Raw genomic sequence first — 15,394 nt, 5'->3', positions numbered from 1 at the left:
ATGCTTTAAAACAGCTGATTTCCGTGTTGCTTGAATGAAAGCACAGTTAACGAACATGAAAAGTATTTTCGTGAAATTGGTATCGATACCCATATACGAATATCGCCCGCGCACTTAAACCCACCACTCCGAGTTCCTAAAAGTGCCGAAATTTCGTTTGTTACGTTCAACCGTAAAGCCAATTTTCAAAATCATGCTCGATTCTGAATTCTACTACTACCACAACGCTCAATACATACTTTTGTAAGGAGATATGTTTGTAATTGGACAAAACTTACTTGGTTAGGGAGGAGCATCACGACTTTAGTTTGAAGCACAGTAGTCAATGTAAAGTCAGTCTGCAAAATTCAAAATCTGTGGCCGTGCACGTTCGTTGTCACCGTAAAACATAAATATATTCAAAAACATAAGCTACAGCGGAATTTTTATTTGAAATATTTATATTTGAGGAAAGTACGTACCATTTGGACATTGTTTTTAAACAAAATTGTAAATCCGAGTGTGTTTTTTCGTTGTTGCAGGCATCAATGGGTCAAACCTTGTCCGAGCCCATGACCGTAAAGGATTCGGCAAGCTGCCAGAATTCGTTCTTTCGTGTCGGCTCTAGTTGCATGCAAGGCTGGCGAGTTGAAATGGAAGACTGCCACACTCATATTTTGGCTTTGCCCGAGGATCCCAGTGCCGCGTTCTTTGGTGTCTACGACGGCCACGGTGGCTCGGCAGTGGCCAAATACGCGGGAAAGCATCTCCACAAGTTTGTCACAAAGAGAGCGGAGTATTTGGAGAACCCTGAGCTGGCCCTAAAGAAGGCTTTCCTGGACTTTGATCATGAGATGTTACACAACGGGTCTTGGGGAGAGCAGATGGCCGGATCTACAGCTGTGGTGGTTCTCATCAAGAACAATCGCTTGTATTGTGCCAATGCGGGTGATTCTCGAGCCATCGCCTGCGTTGCTGGCACCGTACATGCGCTGTCTGTGGATCATAAGCCCAACGATGAGGCCGAGGCTAAACGCATTGTGGCTGGCGGAGGCTGGGTCGAATTCAACCGAGTCAACGGCAATTTGGCATTGTCACGCGCTCTCGGCGATTTCATGTACAAGCGAAACAACGCCAAGAAGCCGGAGGAGCAGATAGTGACAGCCTATCCGGACGTGGAGGTGCGAGACATCACCGAGGATTGGGAGTTCATATTCCTGGCTTGTGATGGCATCTGGGATGTAATGAGCAGTTCCGAAGCGGCTCAGTTCGTGCGGAAGCGTATTGGCGCCGGCATGTCTCCCGAGTTGATCTGCGAGGAGATTATGAATAACTGCCTGGCACCGGATGGCCACATGGGCGGCATAGGGGGCGACAACATGACCGCTGTATTGGTTTGTTTCCTACACAACAAGACCTATGAGGACCTTACCGTACGATGTGGCGGCGTTAAGAAGCCGACTGCCGTCGAGAAAGTGGGTGACGTTAGCCTGTCACTGGGCGTAACTTCAAAGTCGCAATTTTCGCTCACAGCTTCGGATGCTAAGGTTAGTGATGGAATCGCCTCCACTCCACCCACTGCCGCCACATCTCCATCCACTCCCCTAACTGCCCCACGTAAGTTGCAGGATGCCTAGAGCGAGCTCTTTTCACCATATGTAATGTTCCTATTTACCTTATTTGGCGCTGGTATATTGGTAACACAAAAAAACAATCATATATACATACATATATAGCATGACCCCAACGTATCAGACGAACTCACACAACACTAACAAAGCCCTGAACGAAAAAATCGCTTTGGATGAAAAAATTATAAGTCGTTCATATGTATTTGTTGATGCGTTTTTATGTTTTAAAATTAATTAAAAGTTCATTTAACATTGTTTAAGAAAAGCACGGCTTGGATTCCATATTAATAATAATGTGCAATGCATATACAGCATATACAGCTCAAAATAATAGTACTGCTATTTCAAAAACGTGGCTCGATCAAAAAATGTATGAATTTGTGATTTAATGAACATAAAATAATTTTTTTTATTAAGTATAGTAAATCATAAAGAAATAAATAATGGTCATATAACAACTGAAGAAATATGTTAATACTAATGTACATATGTACTATATCAAACCTCATGTGTATATAAGTAGTATGTATTTTTAATCAACATCTTGAGACGATTTGGGCAAAATATGTTCGCCAGTAACTCCGGCTGAAATCCTAGAATTTAGAATAGGTCTTCGAATTGTATTGTATTCATTTATTATTGATTTTTTCCGTCCTACCCTGCTTCAAAATTGGTTCAATACTACCCACAATTCCGAAGATACATAAACCAATTTTTGTGATTGTCATTTTAAACATTTTACTCAAAATTTGTTCATTCTTAGGGAATTTATCAGAAACCCAAACATTTTAATTTTGATCGGTTAAACGTATGCGAGGCTCAGAGAAAAGACACCGGAGTGCTCGGAATTAACATAAAGGACTTCAATTGAAGACATCTACATACTACATAGTATGTAGTACATACATATACATATGTACTTCTATACACCTAATTCTGTTTTTACACGGTAGATTGGTTCCAGAAAGTCGTGTGAAAAAAGGGTGTTTCGAATCGTGCCAAATGGAATGAAGTATATACGATTTTTAATTTTCAACTCGTGTCAAATCATAATAATAATAAAAAAAGACCGCGTAAAAACAGAATTAGGTCTACTTACATATGTATCAGAATGTTATCCGTGTTTCTTAGGCGTTGAGCACTTTAAAATTATAATTGTTTCAGTTCCCGTGCTTTGATTAAGAATAATCGATCTAATTTATTTTGTTTAGAAACAGCCCTATTAAATTAAAATTGCTTAATGTTAAATGAGAGAGGGTGTTTTGAAATAAAACGTACATACTTGCACTCTCCTTTCCCACGCCTGTCTTATTTGATCGTAAAATCTATATAAAATCTATTAATATAATAATTAATCTGGAGTTTTATAAGAGTTATTCGGAATGAGATCACTATTCTTTCAATGGATTATTTGTATTTGTTGTTAAGATTGACCGAAATAAGCATTGTACTGGGAAAGGTATTTACTTCAAGGCGAGAATGGGAGAATATACAGTGACGAACATAATTATTGGCACAGTTGGCATGTCTGACTTTCGCACAGTTTTTCTCCATGAAATATGATGATATTTAAATAAAACAAATTTTGTTCATATACTTGATCAATTACCCACTAAATTAACTTTATTTCATTCTTGTATATTTTTCCATTAATTTAAGAAAATGAAAAAAAATATAAAACTATTGGGGAAGCTAAAGTCGAGTGTCCCGATCAAAAAAATAAAGCAAACTTGCACAGCGTACACACATAAGGCATCCCTGTGCAAAATTTGGTGTCTCTAGTTCTTGTAGTCTCTGAGATCCAGGTGTTCATACGGACAGACGGACAGGGCTAGATTGACTCGTCACGCTGATAGAGAATATATGTATATAGTTGTATATACTTTCAGGGGTCTGCCACGCCTCCTTCTGTCTGTTACATTTTTCAGCTCGTGCAAACCTAATATACTCTTGTACATTTCATGTATAGAGTATAAAAACGGCCGATTTCCTCTGAACAAAACAAGATAGGAATGCTAAAGTCGAGCAGGCTCAACTCTTAAATACCCTGTACCACCCCACAAAAAAAAAATATTAAAAAAATTTAATTTATTAATTAAATTAAATATGAAATATTCCATACAGGCATACATACATTTGCATTTACATCAGAATCCTGTCTCTTCGTGTTGGTGCACTTGTACATATGTATGTATGTGTGCATTGGGCCTGGTTATATGGCTATAACTATGAACTATAATGAATTAGTTGGTATACGGATATTGTAACCTTTGGGTACAGGGTATAATTATTGGCACATTTGGGTAATAATAAACGATTTTGTCAAAATTTCATCAATCTGGCAACTTTTTTCTTTAAAAATCCCGTTATCTTTATATTCGGAATGACATGGTTGTAAATGTTCAAGCTGAAAACCACTCAGTGCCTTTATTATAAGCAAAATCTGTAAAATGTAAACAAAATGAGCGACAAACAAAAGGAAACCACAGAACCTCAGCGGAAAATAATTTTGTATTTGCATAATCAGAGCAAATCATATGCTGAGAGTAGAGAAATGATGGAGAGAAACCGTTTTACCATTCGGAGCATTGAACAGCGTTTTAAAGAAGCCTCATCGTTGGAGAGTGTATGCTGACTAAAATATTCATCCAAGATATGTATATTTTTCAATAAGATAATCAACCGCAGCACAACCCAAAGCGAATCTAAGATTGGCTCAACGACAAACAAGTGATCGTGATAGGCCTGATTGAAAGCCTTTGGGGAGAGTTAAGCCGTTGAATTGGTACGGAAAGGTTCCGAAATGTCGACCAGTTATGGGAATCTGTACAAAAGTTATTTCTTGTATGGCATGAAGGAGAAAAAAGTCACAAAATAAAGGTTGGGTATACCAATCTTGATAGCGTTTACTTGTGAAAGGAATTCGATGCGTTTAATTGTATGGTTCTTGTTTATAAATACGAGTAATTATGTAAATTAGATCAAAGCCCCTTGATTTAAATGCAGTCAGAAAGCCAAGTTCATTTGAAGGGATCGGTGGATCTCTCGTTTAATTCGAATAAATATACACACATATACTATAACTAAATATCTTTGGTGTGTTTAGCTGTAGGCTGCTGTCGCTTGTTTGCGTGTACAGAGAATATTAAAATATACAAAATGCAGTGTGCTTCTACAAAATAAAAGTGTCGTATTATATACTAAACTAATTGAAATAAGTTGCCGTAAAGTTGTAAAATTGAACAAAAAATATAATATAGCGATTTGTCCAACATATAAGATACAATACATAAGTATAATGTATAGACATACGAGTACATACATACAAATATACGTGTAGATGTAAAAATTATGTCAATTATTGCACCACATGCGGCCATTTAGTGCTTAAAATAACGCACCACACGCGAGGTCCGGAATCTCACGTCCAAATTTCTGGTTCGGGTTCGAATTCGGTTTTCCTCGCGATGTCCGGAGACGTCAATTTTAATGATAAAGACTAGAGAATCTCTCGCTCGATTTTCGTGTTGAAAATCGTGATGCCTTAAAACGAACAGAATATAATTTAAAAATTAAAATATATTGCTTGTAAATTCGAGGCCCTACAAACTATTTTCAAGTCAACAGACATTGGATAAAATATAGTATATGTATATCTACGTGTATATTGATGCCTGTGGGGTTTGGCGACTTAGACAGAAAAAAGAACGCTCTTTAGTGCTAAAAAAAATACTGGTAGCATTTTGCAAGTCTCTAAATCTTCGTTATAACTATATGAGTGCTAATTCTGAATCTATTTATCAATCGGCATCAGTACGTAACAGTATAAGTATCGGGCAAGATATACAATAGCTCCTATGAACTACATATTTTCGTTATGGAATCGACTATTCTAGCGGTAATTTGTGCTTTTACATATTTATCACATATTTGTTTACTACAATAAGCTCCTAAGACGAACGAAAAGAAAGTTTGCCGGATATTTTGTGTATATAAAGAGTACACTACGAGTATATATGTAATGGGTCTGGATTGTGCTCGCTTTCGTTCCACTCGCTTCAAAACTGAATTTCAATGTGCGGGAGGGAGGTGAGGGAGCATCTCGAGGTGTCCCATGTCTTTTACAGTCTCTATGCGACCATGGCATAGTTGCCAGTCAGTTCGAATGGGCTGGTTTTGGCCGAGTGCGTAAAGTTGTTCTTTGGCGAAAAGTCTACCGGTTGCTCCTGAGTGGCGGTTGTGCTGGTCAACGTTGGAGCTGGTGGGCTCGCTGGATAGTGTTGGTAGGGGGGCAGGGGTAGGTGGGGGTGGTGGTGATGGGGGTGATCCTGATAGACAGCGTTCGGATGCGGCAGCACAGTGGGTTGAATGACGCTGATACGCTTAAAGCGTTCGAACTCCTCCTGCGACATGGGCGTCCTGACCATTGTACTCGTATATGGCTGTGCAAGCTCCGTATTCGAACTGTGTGTATAGCTATATGTGATGGCAGCTTGCCGGCGCTCCTTCTCCTTCTGCAGCAGTTTATTTGCCAGCGTTGATTTCGCTGAGTCTGGACTTACGTTGGCACTAGGGTTAGCTCCATGGCCCATCTCGCGCTGTTGTTCGCCTTGGCGTTTGGGTGATGAAGGGGCTGGACGTACTGCAGTGCGAGCTTCGCGCTCTCCGCTGCGATTCTTCATGCAGGACGACTCCTCGTGCTTGTACAGATAGGACTTGAGGGCAAACGACTTGCCACAGCGGGCGCAGATGTGCGGCTTCGTGTTGGAGTGCGTCTGGATGTGGGCACGCAGATTGGACTTATCGGCAAAGGCCTTATCGCAGACGCTACACCTGAAGGGTTTCTCGCCGGTGTGTGTTCGAATGTGGCCTTGGAGCAGCCAGGGGCGGGAGAAGCACTTGCCACAGAATTGACACTCGCATCCTTGGTTGTGGGTGCGCACGTGCATCGAGAAGGCCGGCATGGACACGTAAACCTTCTCGCAGTAAGGACAATGGCGTGCCTTTTTGTCCATAATTGACCTGTGAAAATTGAAAATCAAAGTGTGGACTTGTTATTAGGAAAGAGTTATTCCAAGAGAACTATTCTCTTTTGTGGGCACGTTAAAATATTGAGAATGTTTCTAAGTTCGTTTATTCCTTATTCTGAGAATAATAAGATAGATCTGCTATAACTATACTATATAGTATATACAATTATGGCCAGAAGAATAATAGATGTGAGCAAAAATATTTTAGTTTTTATCAAAAATGCGGAAATGGATAGATTCTTGTGTAAGGTTTTGCTGGAAATAGTAATGCTACCATATGTCGAGGACAATATGTATCTTTTGTGGAAATATCATCAGAACAATGATCATAAACACTCATCGCGATTTTTTCAAACTCATACTGTAGAAGATCTTGGATGGCCAAGTCAGTCCCCAGACCTCAATCCCATTGAGAACCTTTGGGGAGACCTTGAGCGAGGGAATTCAAAGATGATTTGCCAAAACAAAACGCAGTTATGGGAAAATATTCAAAAAGTTTGTTATAACGTTCCTGGTAAAGATTTGTCAGAAGTTGGTATCCTTTATGTCAGCAGGAATCGAGACAATCATCAAGAATAATGGCGGATATTCAGGGCATTAGGTGCGTCCTAATCGGTTCATAAAATACGGGACCATAAATAACAAAATTGCAATATTTATTACTATTTTTGTTGGGCACACCTATTATTCTGTCCAGCCGAAAACAAATATATTTTATAAATTATTTTTTATAGTTTAAAAATAATTTTACTATTTGTTTTGACGCTGAAGTATGTTTATATTGAAAACTAATAATTTCTTTGATGAAAATTAAAATATACATATACTTGTATGAAAGCCAAGCGTTTTTTGAAAAAAATATGCTCACACGTATTATTCTGGCCATGAGGGTACATCGATTATTAATATAACTATTGTGGGAAGTTGTATTATTTTCGATATTGAGGCGCATGTTTTTTGACTTGTTCGTATAAATATAATAAGTGGCTCTAATTACCTATGGGTTTGTCTATGGCGTGCCAAATTGGAAGATGTCGAGTACTTTTTGCCGCACTCTGGACAAATGTGCTCGTCATCCAAAAGGCCATCCATTGACTTGGCAGCTGGATCAACTGCGGAGGGCTCCTCACCGCAAGAGGGTGCGACACAACTGCTGCTGCTGCTGCTCGCGCAGGAATTGGAGTCGGAGATGGTGCAGCGCCGAAGTTTCTTGCGATCGAACACTTTGTGACTGTAGTAGTTGGAGTCATCGTCGGATGAGGAGTAGAAGGCTGTCGAGGCTCGCTGCCGAACTTTTCCGTCGGTGTCACTCATTTCGGTGGCATCCGTGGCAGGACCCTCGCCCTTACATTCTGATGGCTGGTGACCGCTCATGTAGTCTTTGATTTTCTTGATGTTGGTCGTACTTAGATGGCCAGCAGCCAGAGTCACCTCGGCCAGCTGTGTGAGATTGTAGAGCTCTTCGGGTATGGGAGTCGCTTGCTGATCCTTTGTCTTTGTCATGGTCTCCAAACGTCTTCTGCAAAGAAAGATAAAGAAAAATGGGAATTGAAATCAAATGCGTCAAAGAAAGTATAAAGTGTGCCCAATTGTGCCCACATTGTTGATCTCGGTGGGGCTTCGTCGTCGTCGTCGTTGTTGTTGTTGTTGTTGTTATTGCTATCGAGTGACGTATTGGAATAAAAGGTGAAACAACCTGCTAAATGTGCGCAAAATGCGTCATTCGCACGACAACAACGACGATGAAGGCGACATCAGCAGCTAAACAAAAATAAATAAGAATAAATATGTATTGAAAAATATTTGTCTTGATGCAGACGAAATAGTAATTTAATGAGACAAATTCTGCCTAAATGAATGGAAGAACAGATTTGTCTCACCTACAAAAAAGTGAATAGTTGCTAGTGGTCGTGCAGAAACCATAGTTTATTTCTTTAAACTAAAATTTAATCTCCTATTGGTCCCATTTGTTGCCAAATGGAGACTTATGACCTTATCACTGCAAGATAGATGGTGCCTAATCCATTGCCTTACAGGGCATACGATATTTCGAAATGCCCATCACAGTGTATACTATATATTTCATTATTCACTGTAAATTGTGCATTTGAAAATTCATCAATTTATAATTAAGGACAAAGCTGATGCAGTCCCAAGACCCAAAACATGCAAATTGCGGCCACGTTGAATGCCATCACAGACGCAGACGACGTCTTTTGCGTACAAGTTGTCGTGACTCTCGTCCCTGTCGCCTCCTCGATCCTCGATCGACCTGCAAGTATTAGTGGGCATGTGCTTTCAGTGGCACGGTGGCGTATGATTAACGTCAGTCGAGTTGGTTAACGTGCGCTGCGCTCGCACTTGTTGGCTGCATTTCTGTTTGTGTAATAAATTTATGTCGAAATGAATTCGCTTAATTTTCGCATGTTCTCTTGGCATTGATTAATCTCGCACGTAATTGCCACCACCTTTGGCCGCGGATGGAGGAGAATTCAGATTGGGAACAACCGGTTCAATATATGTACTCGTACAGAAGATACGCGTATTATTATAGTAATTATTATTATTATTATTATAGTATATTATTAAGTAGGTCACATTAATATTACTCCCATATGCCAAGGAGTTATATCTCAGAAAGCTTTGTATAGTTATACAAGTATTATATGATATTTTAAAATATTTGCTTGTAACACAGACGGACATTATCAGTTTCCCAAATGGTGGAGCTCTTATCAAAAGTTAATGGAATTTTATTTATTAGTAAAAAATTTGGGATCTTGTCGAAACACAAATTCAAGAACTCATCTGTGGGCGAGACCAGTCCGGGGCTTCTGGTCTATATGATCTTAATGAAGAGGGGGATTTCACTTATTCAGTCTACCAAACTAGATTCAGACGCCGAGGAGGTTTTGAACTGTTACCGGATTTTCCTCTTGTTTTCAGAACTTTTTTTTGGAAACTTAAGAATTGTTTATGTTAATGACTCGTATTTGGACAGCGAACCCTGTTTCTGCTACAGTTGAGTACATTAGGTATTACAGGGTGCTTTAATCTTCCAGGTAGGACAGGTATTTTGCATTTATAATCATTTTTCCTGATTCGACATTTCATTGTGCTTTCATGTCTTATTTTGTAGATCAGCTTTAAAATAATGAAATGTCCACAATATCTATTTAAATAACCGAAAAGGATACAAATAAAAGAGTAAAGATTTATCAATAATTTTGCCATTTCGGTAAACAATTATAAAGAAGCACCTAAAAAGCTGTTTTCATATTTGAAGTATGTTAATGATTTTGCCTCATTCAGTTTAATGTTTCCGATTTCACTTAAATTTGTTTATCTCTTAATTTATCGTTTTATTTTTCGTAATCGCCTAAATAATCATTTAATGCTTATTGCCCCAACATTGGGGGCGGGGGGTCCATTGCGGAGGTCATGTGCACTGCATAGCTCTTTGTTTGTATATGCTTTGTTTCTCATTCCGCGTGCTGTGTTCCCCGTATCCCGCGTTCCGTGTCCCGCGTCCCGTGTCCCGCCTCCCTTTCTACGTATTCACCGTTTCTCATCTGTTGGCTCCGAGCAGCCGCGTGACTGCCGTGTGGGTTTCCAATGCTAAGCATTGCTAAACAAAAGCGCCAGCACCAGAATCGGGCAACCTGTTGCGCGCTTTCAAATTGTTGCAAATTGTTGTTGTTTTCGCCGCTGTTGTTGTTGTGCGGGTGTGTTTTCGTTTTCGATTGAAGCCCAAAATTAGCGAATGATATTTTCAGAGGGGGCATCAAGTTGTTTGCGGCCGTAAAACTTTTATGTGCGCCATCAAGTCAAAGGTGGTTTTTAATATTTCAAATTTTTCCTGCCCGCGTTTCGAGGGATATGGTACATGCATATATACATACTTACCAGTATATACATATGTATGTACATGTGTTCATATATCGAAAATGGGGTCATAAATACCGCAAATATTGCCGCATGTGATGAATGCCAGTAGGTGGTCAGCCGACACACGCAGACATAATTTGCGTCTAAGCAATTTGCGGCCCATTTATTTATTTTAAACAAAGCTCTCCCATCCCCACCTATACGTCCACTGTCGTACAGTCTCGTCTTTGGCAGCTAGGGCGTGTGTGTTATTTTTTTAGCCACGAATTTTCCATACCTGTTAGTCGGAAAAGCGAAATGTATTTTCAGCCAAAGTGTACACATTTCTATGCTAAAATTTTTCATATTTTTCTTAAGAAACATCAACATCACCGACAATAGCAGCAACAACAACAACAAATCGCAAACAGCTGACAAGTGGGAAATTTTGTTTTTAATAAGAGCCAATATTTGTTGCGGTTTAGACCCCTTGGATACAGGCTCGTGTGTAGATTCAAATGCCTTTGTAGATTTAGAGATACGTACATGTATGTACATGTATGTACTACTTATATGTAAGTACGAGTATGTGTGTGCAATATTTTCGATGTCACAGCCCCGTAAGTCGCATGTTTCGGTGACAGGCCGTTAATTAATTATTCGTTGGCCCGTGCAGGCAGCATACTCGTATAGCGTCGCTTGGTAATCGCAAATGGCATCTCAAAGACCAGGAAAACTGTAACGATAATTGGTGTCTCACGGCGTTGGGAAGGGGAGGCGGCAAAAAGTTTCTGCACCGCATTTAATTTATTATGTCTTAAGATAAATAGGGGAATTCAAAAATACCCGTGCGCTGGACTGAACCATATGCGAGATTTGGGACAAAAATGGAAACATAAAATTGATTGGTTTTTAGATTATTATACATATCAGGATTAATAAAAGAATGAAATTGTTTCCCAACTTGTATTGTGGGTCTATTTTCTTGATATTGAGTTTAGTTTTCAAACTATCCAAGATCCTTACATGCTTATAGTACGAAGGAGAAGGGTCTATCAATTCGTGAAGTCTTCCTGATAAGAATCCATACAATTATGTATTGAATTAAAGAAGACACAACTTATTCTTATGCATGACTGATAGTCAATAAAATTTGAATTGCTCCAAACTGCCACTCTATTAATAGGATAAAAAGTTCTCAAGTAAGTAGGTGGGTAGCAAAAAGTTGTTATTAGTGTAACCTATTAAATGCTGTCTTAATGACAATTCGTAAAGTCCTTGTCTGTGTTTGATTTAACGATTTCGTTGCGTGCAAGAAAACTTTCCATGCATTTCCTTTGTCTTTTGTTGTGTGGTACGAAGGCGCTGGCAAAGACCACGGGTGCTGTGCCTGAGTAATGCAACGAACAATGGAAATGGAAAAGTTTTGTATATTTACGGCAAAATTCTGCAAAAGAAAACGCATTCCAAAGCATCGGGGAAAAGTTCAAAGTCCTGTTAATGTACACAAACATGAAATGTTAATGGCATCGCCATCGCCATCGACGTCGGCAACAGCCTCGCTGCAACAACTGGCTGGCTACAACCACACCAACGCCGGCGATCGGTGGTGGTGATGGTGGCGGTGGTGGCGGTTTCGATGGTGGCTGCAGGCGCAATGCGCCGATCTTCGCTTTGTCTATTTTTGAACGCACGGCACGTAGAAATGCTCATAGTTTACATTTTAGTTCAAACTTGAAAATGCAAAATAATAAACAAAAGGCATTTCCATGGCACTGCAGGCGCCTTACGGGTACGTGTACATGCCAAGGCAATCAAGAGTCAATGCCACGTAAAGCACATACAAAGGTCTGCCTTTCCAATTGGTATGATATAGAGTTGGATCAGCTTTGTTTGGATTGAACGAAATGGACCGTTTCTTTGTTTATATAAACTTGTATAATCAGTGTCCCTTTTCAATCATCGCTTCTTGGCAGGAAACTGTTTATGTCAACCAATTTAACAATGTGCCATGAAAACGATACAAAAGATATGGCTTTACTTATATTGTATTATGATAGTCAGACATTTTTGCTCAAAGATGAAAATGTAAAATACCAAGTAAAAAGGGTTATATGGGCCAAGCCAAGAAATGTTTTTATCGCTGTATTCTTTAAGGACTGGGGACTGGCAATTAAATTTTCCCCCAGCGGGTTGGCGGTTTCTCTTTCTCGTTTTCCTTCTCAAGTAATCTAATTAACTATGAATTAGAACTAAGTTTCTCTCTCGATACAAAAGATATTTACTTTACTTATATTTTATTATGATAGTCAGACATTTTTGCTCAAAGATGAAAATGTAAAAGGCATTGACAATTCAAAGCCAATCGCTGTAACGAAAAGCAACGGGAGCTGGCAATTAAATTTTCCCTCAGCGGGTTGCCGATTTCCCTTTCTTCTTCTTTTTCCTTCTCAAGTAATCTAATTAACTATGATTTAGAACTAAGTTTTTGCTCTTCTTTTTACTATTTTTTAGTTTACTGTTTCTTGTTTCTCTGACCAGATTTGGCTTTCAATCTGGGCACGATAACAAATAAAATCTATTTTTCCAGTGAATTAGCAAAAATCTTTTTTGTCGTGAGTTTAGGGAATATGTGCTTGATTTGTTGGAATTCGATTCATTTTTCCACTGCAAATTGTTGTTCATCGAAGAGGCTGTTAGTGAAATTTTGAAATTATTATTTTACTCCTCTTATATCAGTTCGGTAGAGTTAATTTTCTTTCGATTCCTGACAGGAAGGATATTCTACCATATGCATGGCGTAATCATGATCAACCGTCTGACTGTACACCCTCGATATAGACACGTCGTTTTACCTGTACATTATTTTATTTACGTGCTTTTTTTCTATTCCTAATTAATTGTGTTGTCTGTGTATATTCGTTGTCTGTGTCGCATGATGACATTGATCGGCAATACACATATGTATGTGCACATGTATGTATATCTACACACCTATGTACATATATTATTTGTGGTTATTAATTTTGATTTTTCCTTCTCTATGACAATCTACGCAGTTTTCAGTTATAACGACGCATTTTCACACTACAAAACAAATGGAAGACAATCACAGAATAATTTCTATTTACGTTAGAATGTGTTCAATATATTCAAATAGACATGCAGGTTGAACTTCCGCGTTAGGTGCAGATCTGTTTTGAAATCAGAATTAAGGTATTTCTTTCATTCAAAGCCTTAGGGTATCTGTTAGTTTGCCGATCCCCTGAACAAATATTTGCATGTCAATGTCAAAATATCAAAGAAATAATAATATTCGTTTAGCAATTGTGGTCGGTTGTGGTGATAATTTCAAAAATGTGGTCATGTTTGTAAGTATCCATCCTTGTTTTTTCGTACACGCAAATCTTTTAGCCTATAATGCCAAAATCTTGTCTTCTATTTGTCTGGTGATCTGATCGTTGTAAGTGCCTACCCAAAGGTAGAGGTAGTGAGCTTATTGTGTAACCAATATTCAAATTAATTCGAACTGACTAGTCCATAAATTTTGAATTTGTGGTTAACTTTTATTCTAACAATGCGCATGTTTGTGAAAGTGAACAATTCTTAAAACCCATTATTCAATATTTACATTACGGTCTAGATCTTTGAATATTGTAGTGAAATTTCAAATTAAATGAGTATACTATGTTTCTAGGTCTGTAATATAATTAAAGGCAAAAGTTTTGAAATTCATTTCTTAATATTTTTGTTGAAATAGTTGTTTGAAAACCTTCATAGTTAACAATTACAATTTAATGCAAGTGTATGAACGTATTATGTAGATTGTCTGCCTTCGTTGTACAGTTCATTGAAATGGATTCATTGGATTGAAATGTTCAAGTTTTAACATTTTAAATTTTAAGATTTTCAAAATTATTTATAACTAGTTCGATCTGATTTTTTTCGGAAATTAAAATTTGGGAGAAAATTTTTTGAAAAAGTTCACAGTCTAAATTAAAGAAAAATATGGATTTTGTGTACTCACCAGCGGAATTGGAATTCAGATCGAAGCGGCGAGATTCCAAAACTCTGGAGTAGTGGTATTGGGCGTTCGCCCCTAATTTGCGGACCTGTTGTTGATTCAGTTGTTTCTAAGATCGGTTGCTGCCTGCTGAGGTATATACTATATATAGATTGTGATTCAGGCGATGTCGATGTGAGATCAATAATATATCACACCGATGGGCGCACACGCGCGTTCCCTGCGCTTTTCGTGAGTTCTCCTGCGTCTGTTGTTGGTGTTGTTGCTTTTACTGCTATTACTACACGATTCCCACGAATTTCATCACAAAAATGGCCCGACGTCAGCTGCTCCGATACATACTATATACTTAGTCACATGTATCTATGTTCACCTAAATGTATGTACATATGTATGTACGTATATGGTGGATCCTCACTAATTGCTTTACCGTTCGTATTATGCTGAAAGTCTGTTTTGGTTCGCTTTGCCGGCGCGCGCACTCGAACGCTTCGAAATCTCAAGAAGAACTGAACGATTTTCGAAATACCACTTACAGTTTACATCTTGAAAATCGAGCGGCCGTGTGCTGTTCTCGGGGCCTCGCCGTTCAGGAGGTGATGATGCTGACGTAGAATCAGAACCGGAGGCAGCGGCGGCAGACACAGTCTCGACGGCGAGCAGCTGTTTTCTCGAGGATAGGATCGGGCGGGGCAGGAGAGCGAGCGAGAGAGCATGCCTTTGGTTGGTCGCTTGGTTGCGGGCTGCCGATTGGAACAAGTGTGTGCGGTTTAAAAATAAATCGGAATAATGTTTTTATTATTCTTTAGTCCCGCTCGGCACGGTGGCGTACTCGTAGCTCATTGCTTGTACACACAATTTCC

General features: G+C 39.0%; 2 protein-coding genes across 2 annotated transcripts; one reads left to right on the top strand and one right to left on the bottom strand.

Moving 5' to 3' along the window:
* The first annotated feature begins 295 nt into the window (after positions 1–295).
* Positions 296–1,875, top strand: LOC115628310 (probable protein phosphatase 2C T23F11.1). The gene is made up of 2 exons (XM_030524364.1): positions 296–453; positions 522–1,875. Exon 2 carries the CDS (start codon positions 528–530, stop codon positions 1,614–1,616), a length of 1,089 nt encoding a protein of 362 aa, XP_030380224.1. The 5' UTR covers positions 296–453; positions 522–527; the 3' UTR covers positions 1,617–1,875.
* A 2,754-nt stretch (positions 1,876–4,629) lies between these two features.
* On the bottom strand, positions 4,630–14,997 carry LOC115628307 (transcriptional repressor scratch 1). Its single transcript, XM_030524357.1, has 3 exons — positions 14,535–14,997; positions 7,638–8,159; positions 4,630–6,632 (listed from the first exon to the last, which is right to left on the bottom strand). The coding sequence occupies exons 2-3, from the start codon at positions 8,141–8,143 to the stop codon at positions 5,741–5,743; spliced, it is 1,398 nt and encodes a 465-aa protein (XP_030380217.1). The 5' UTR covers positions 8,144–8,159; positions 14,535–14,997; the 3' UTR covers positions 4,630–5,740.
* Positions 14,998–15,394: the final 397 nt, after the last annotated feature.

This window comes from Scaptodrosophila lebanonensis, unplaced genomic scaffold, assembly GCF_003285725.1.
Source record: "Scaptodrosophila lebanonensis strain 11010-0011.00,11010-0021.00 unplaced genomic scaffold, SlebRS2 tig00000113-arrow-arrow-pilon, whole genome shotgun sequence".
Classification (NCBI taxonomy): Eukaryota; Metazoa; Arthropoda; class Insecta; order Diptera; family Drosophilidae; genus Scaptodrosophila; species Scaptodrosophila lebanonensis.
This window is presented reverse-complemented; position numbering and strand designations above follow the sequence as displayed.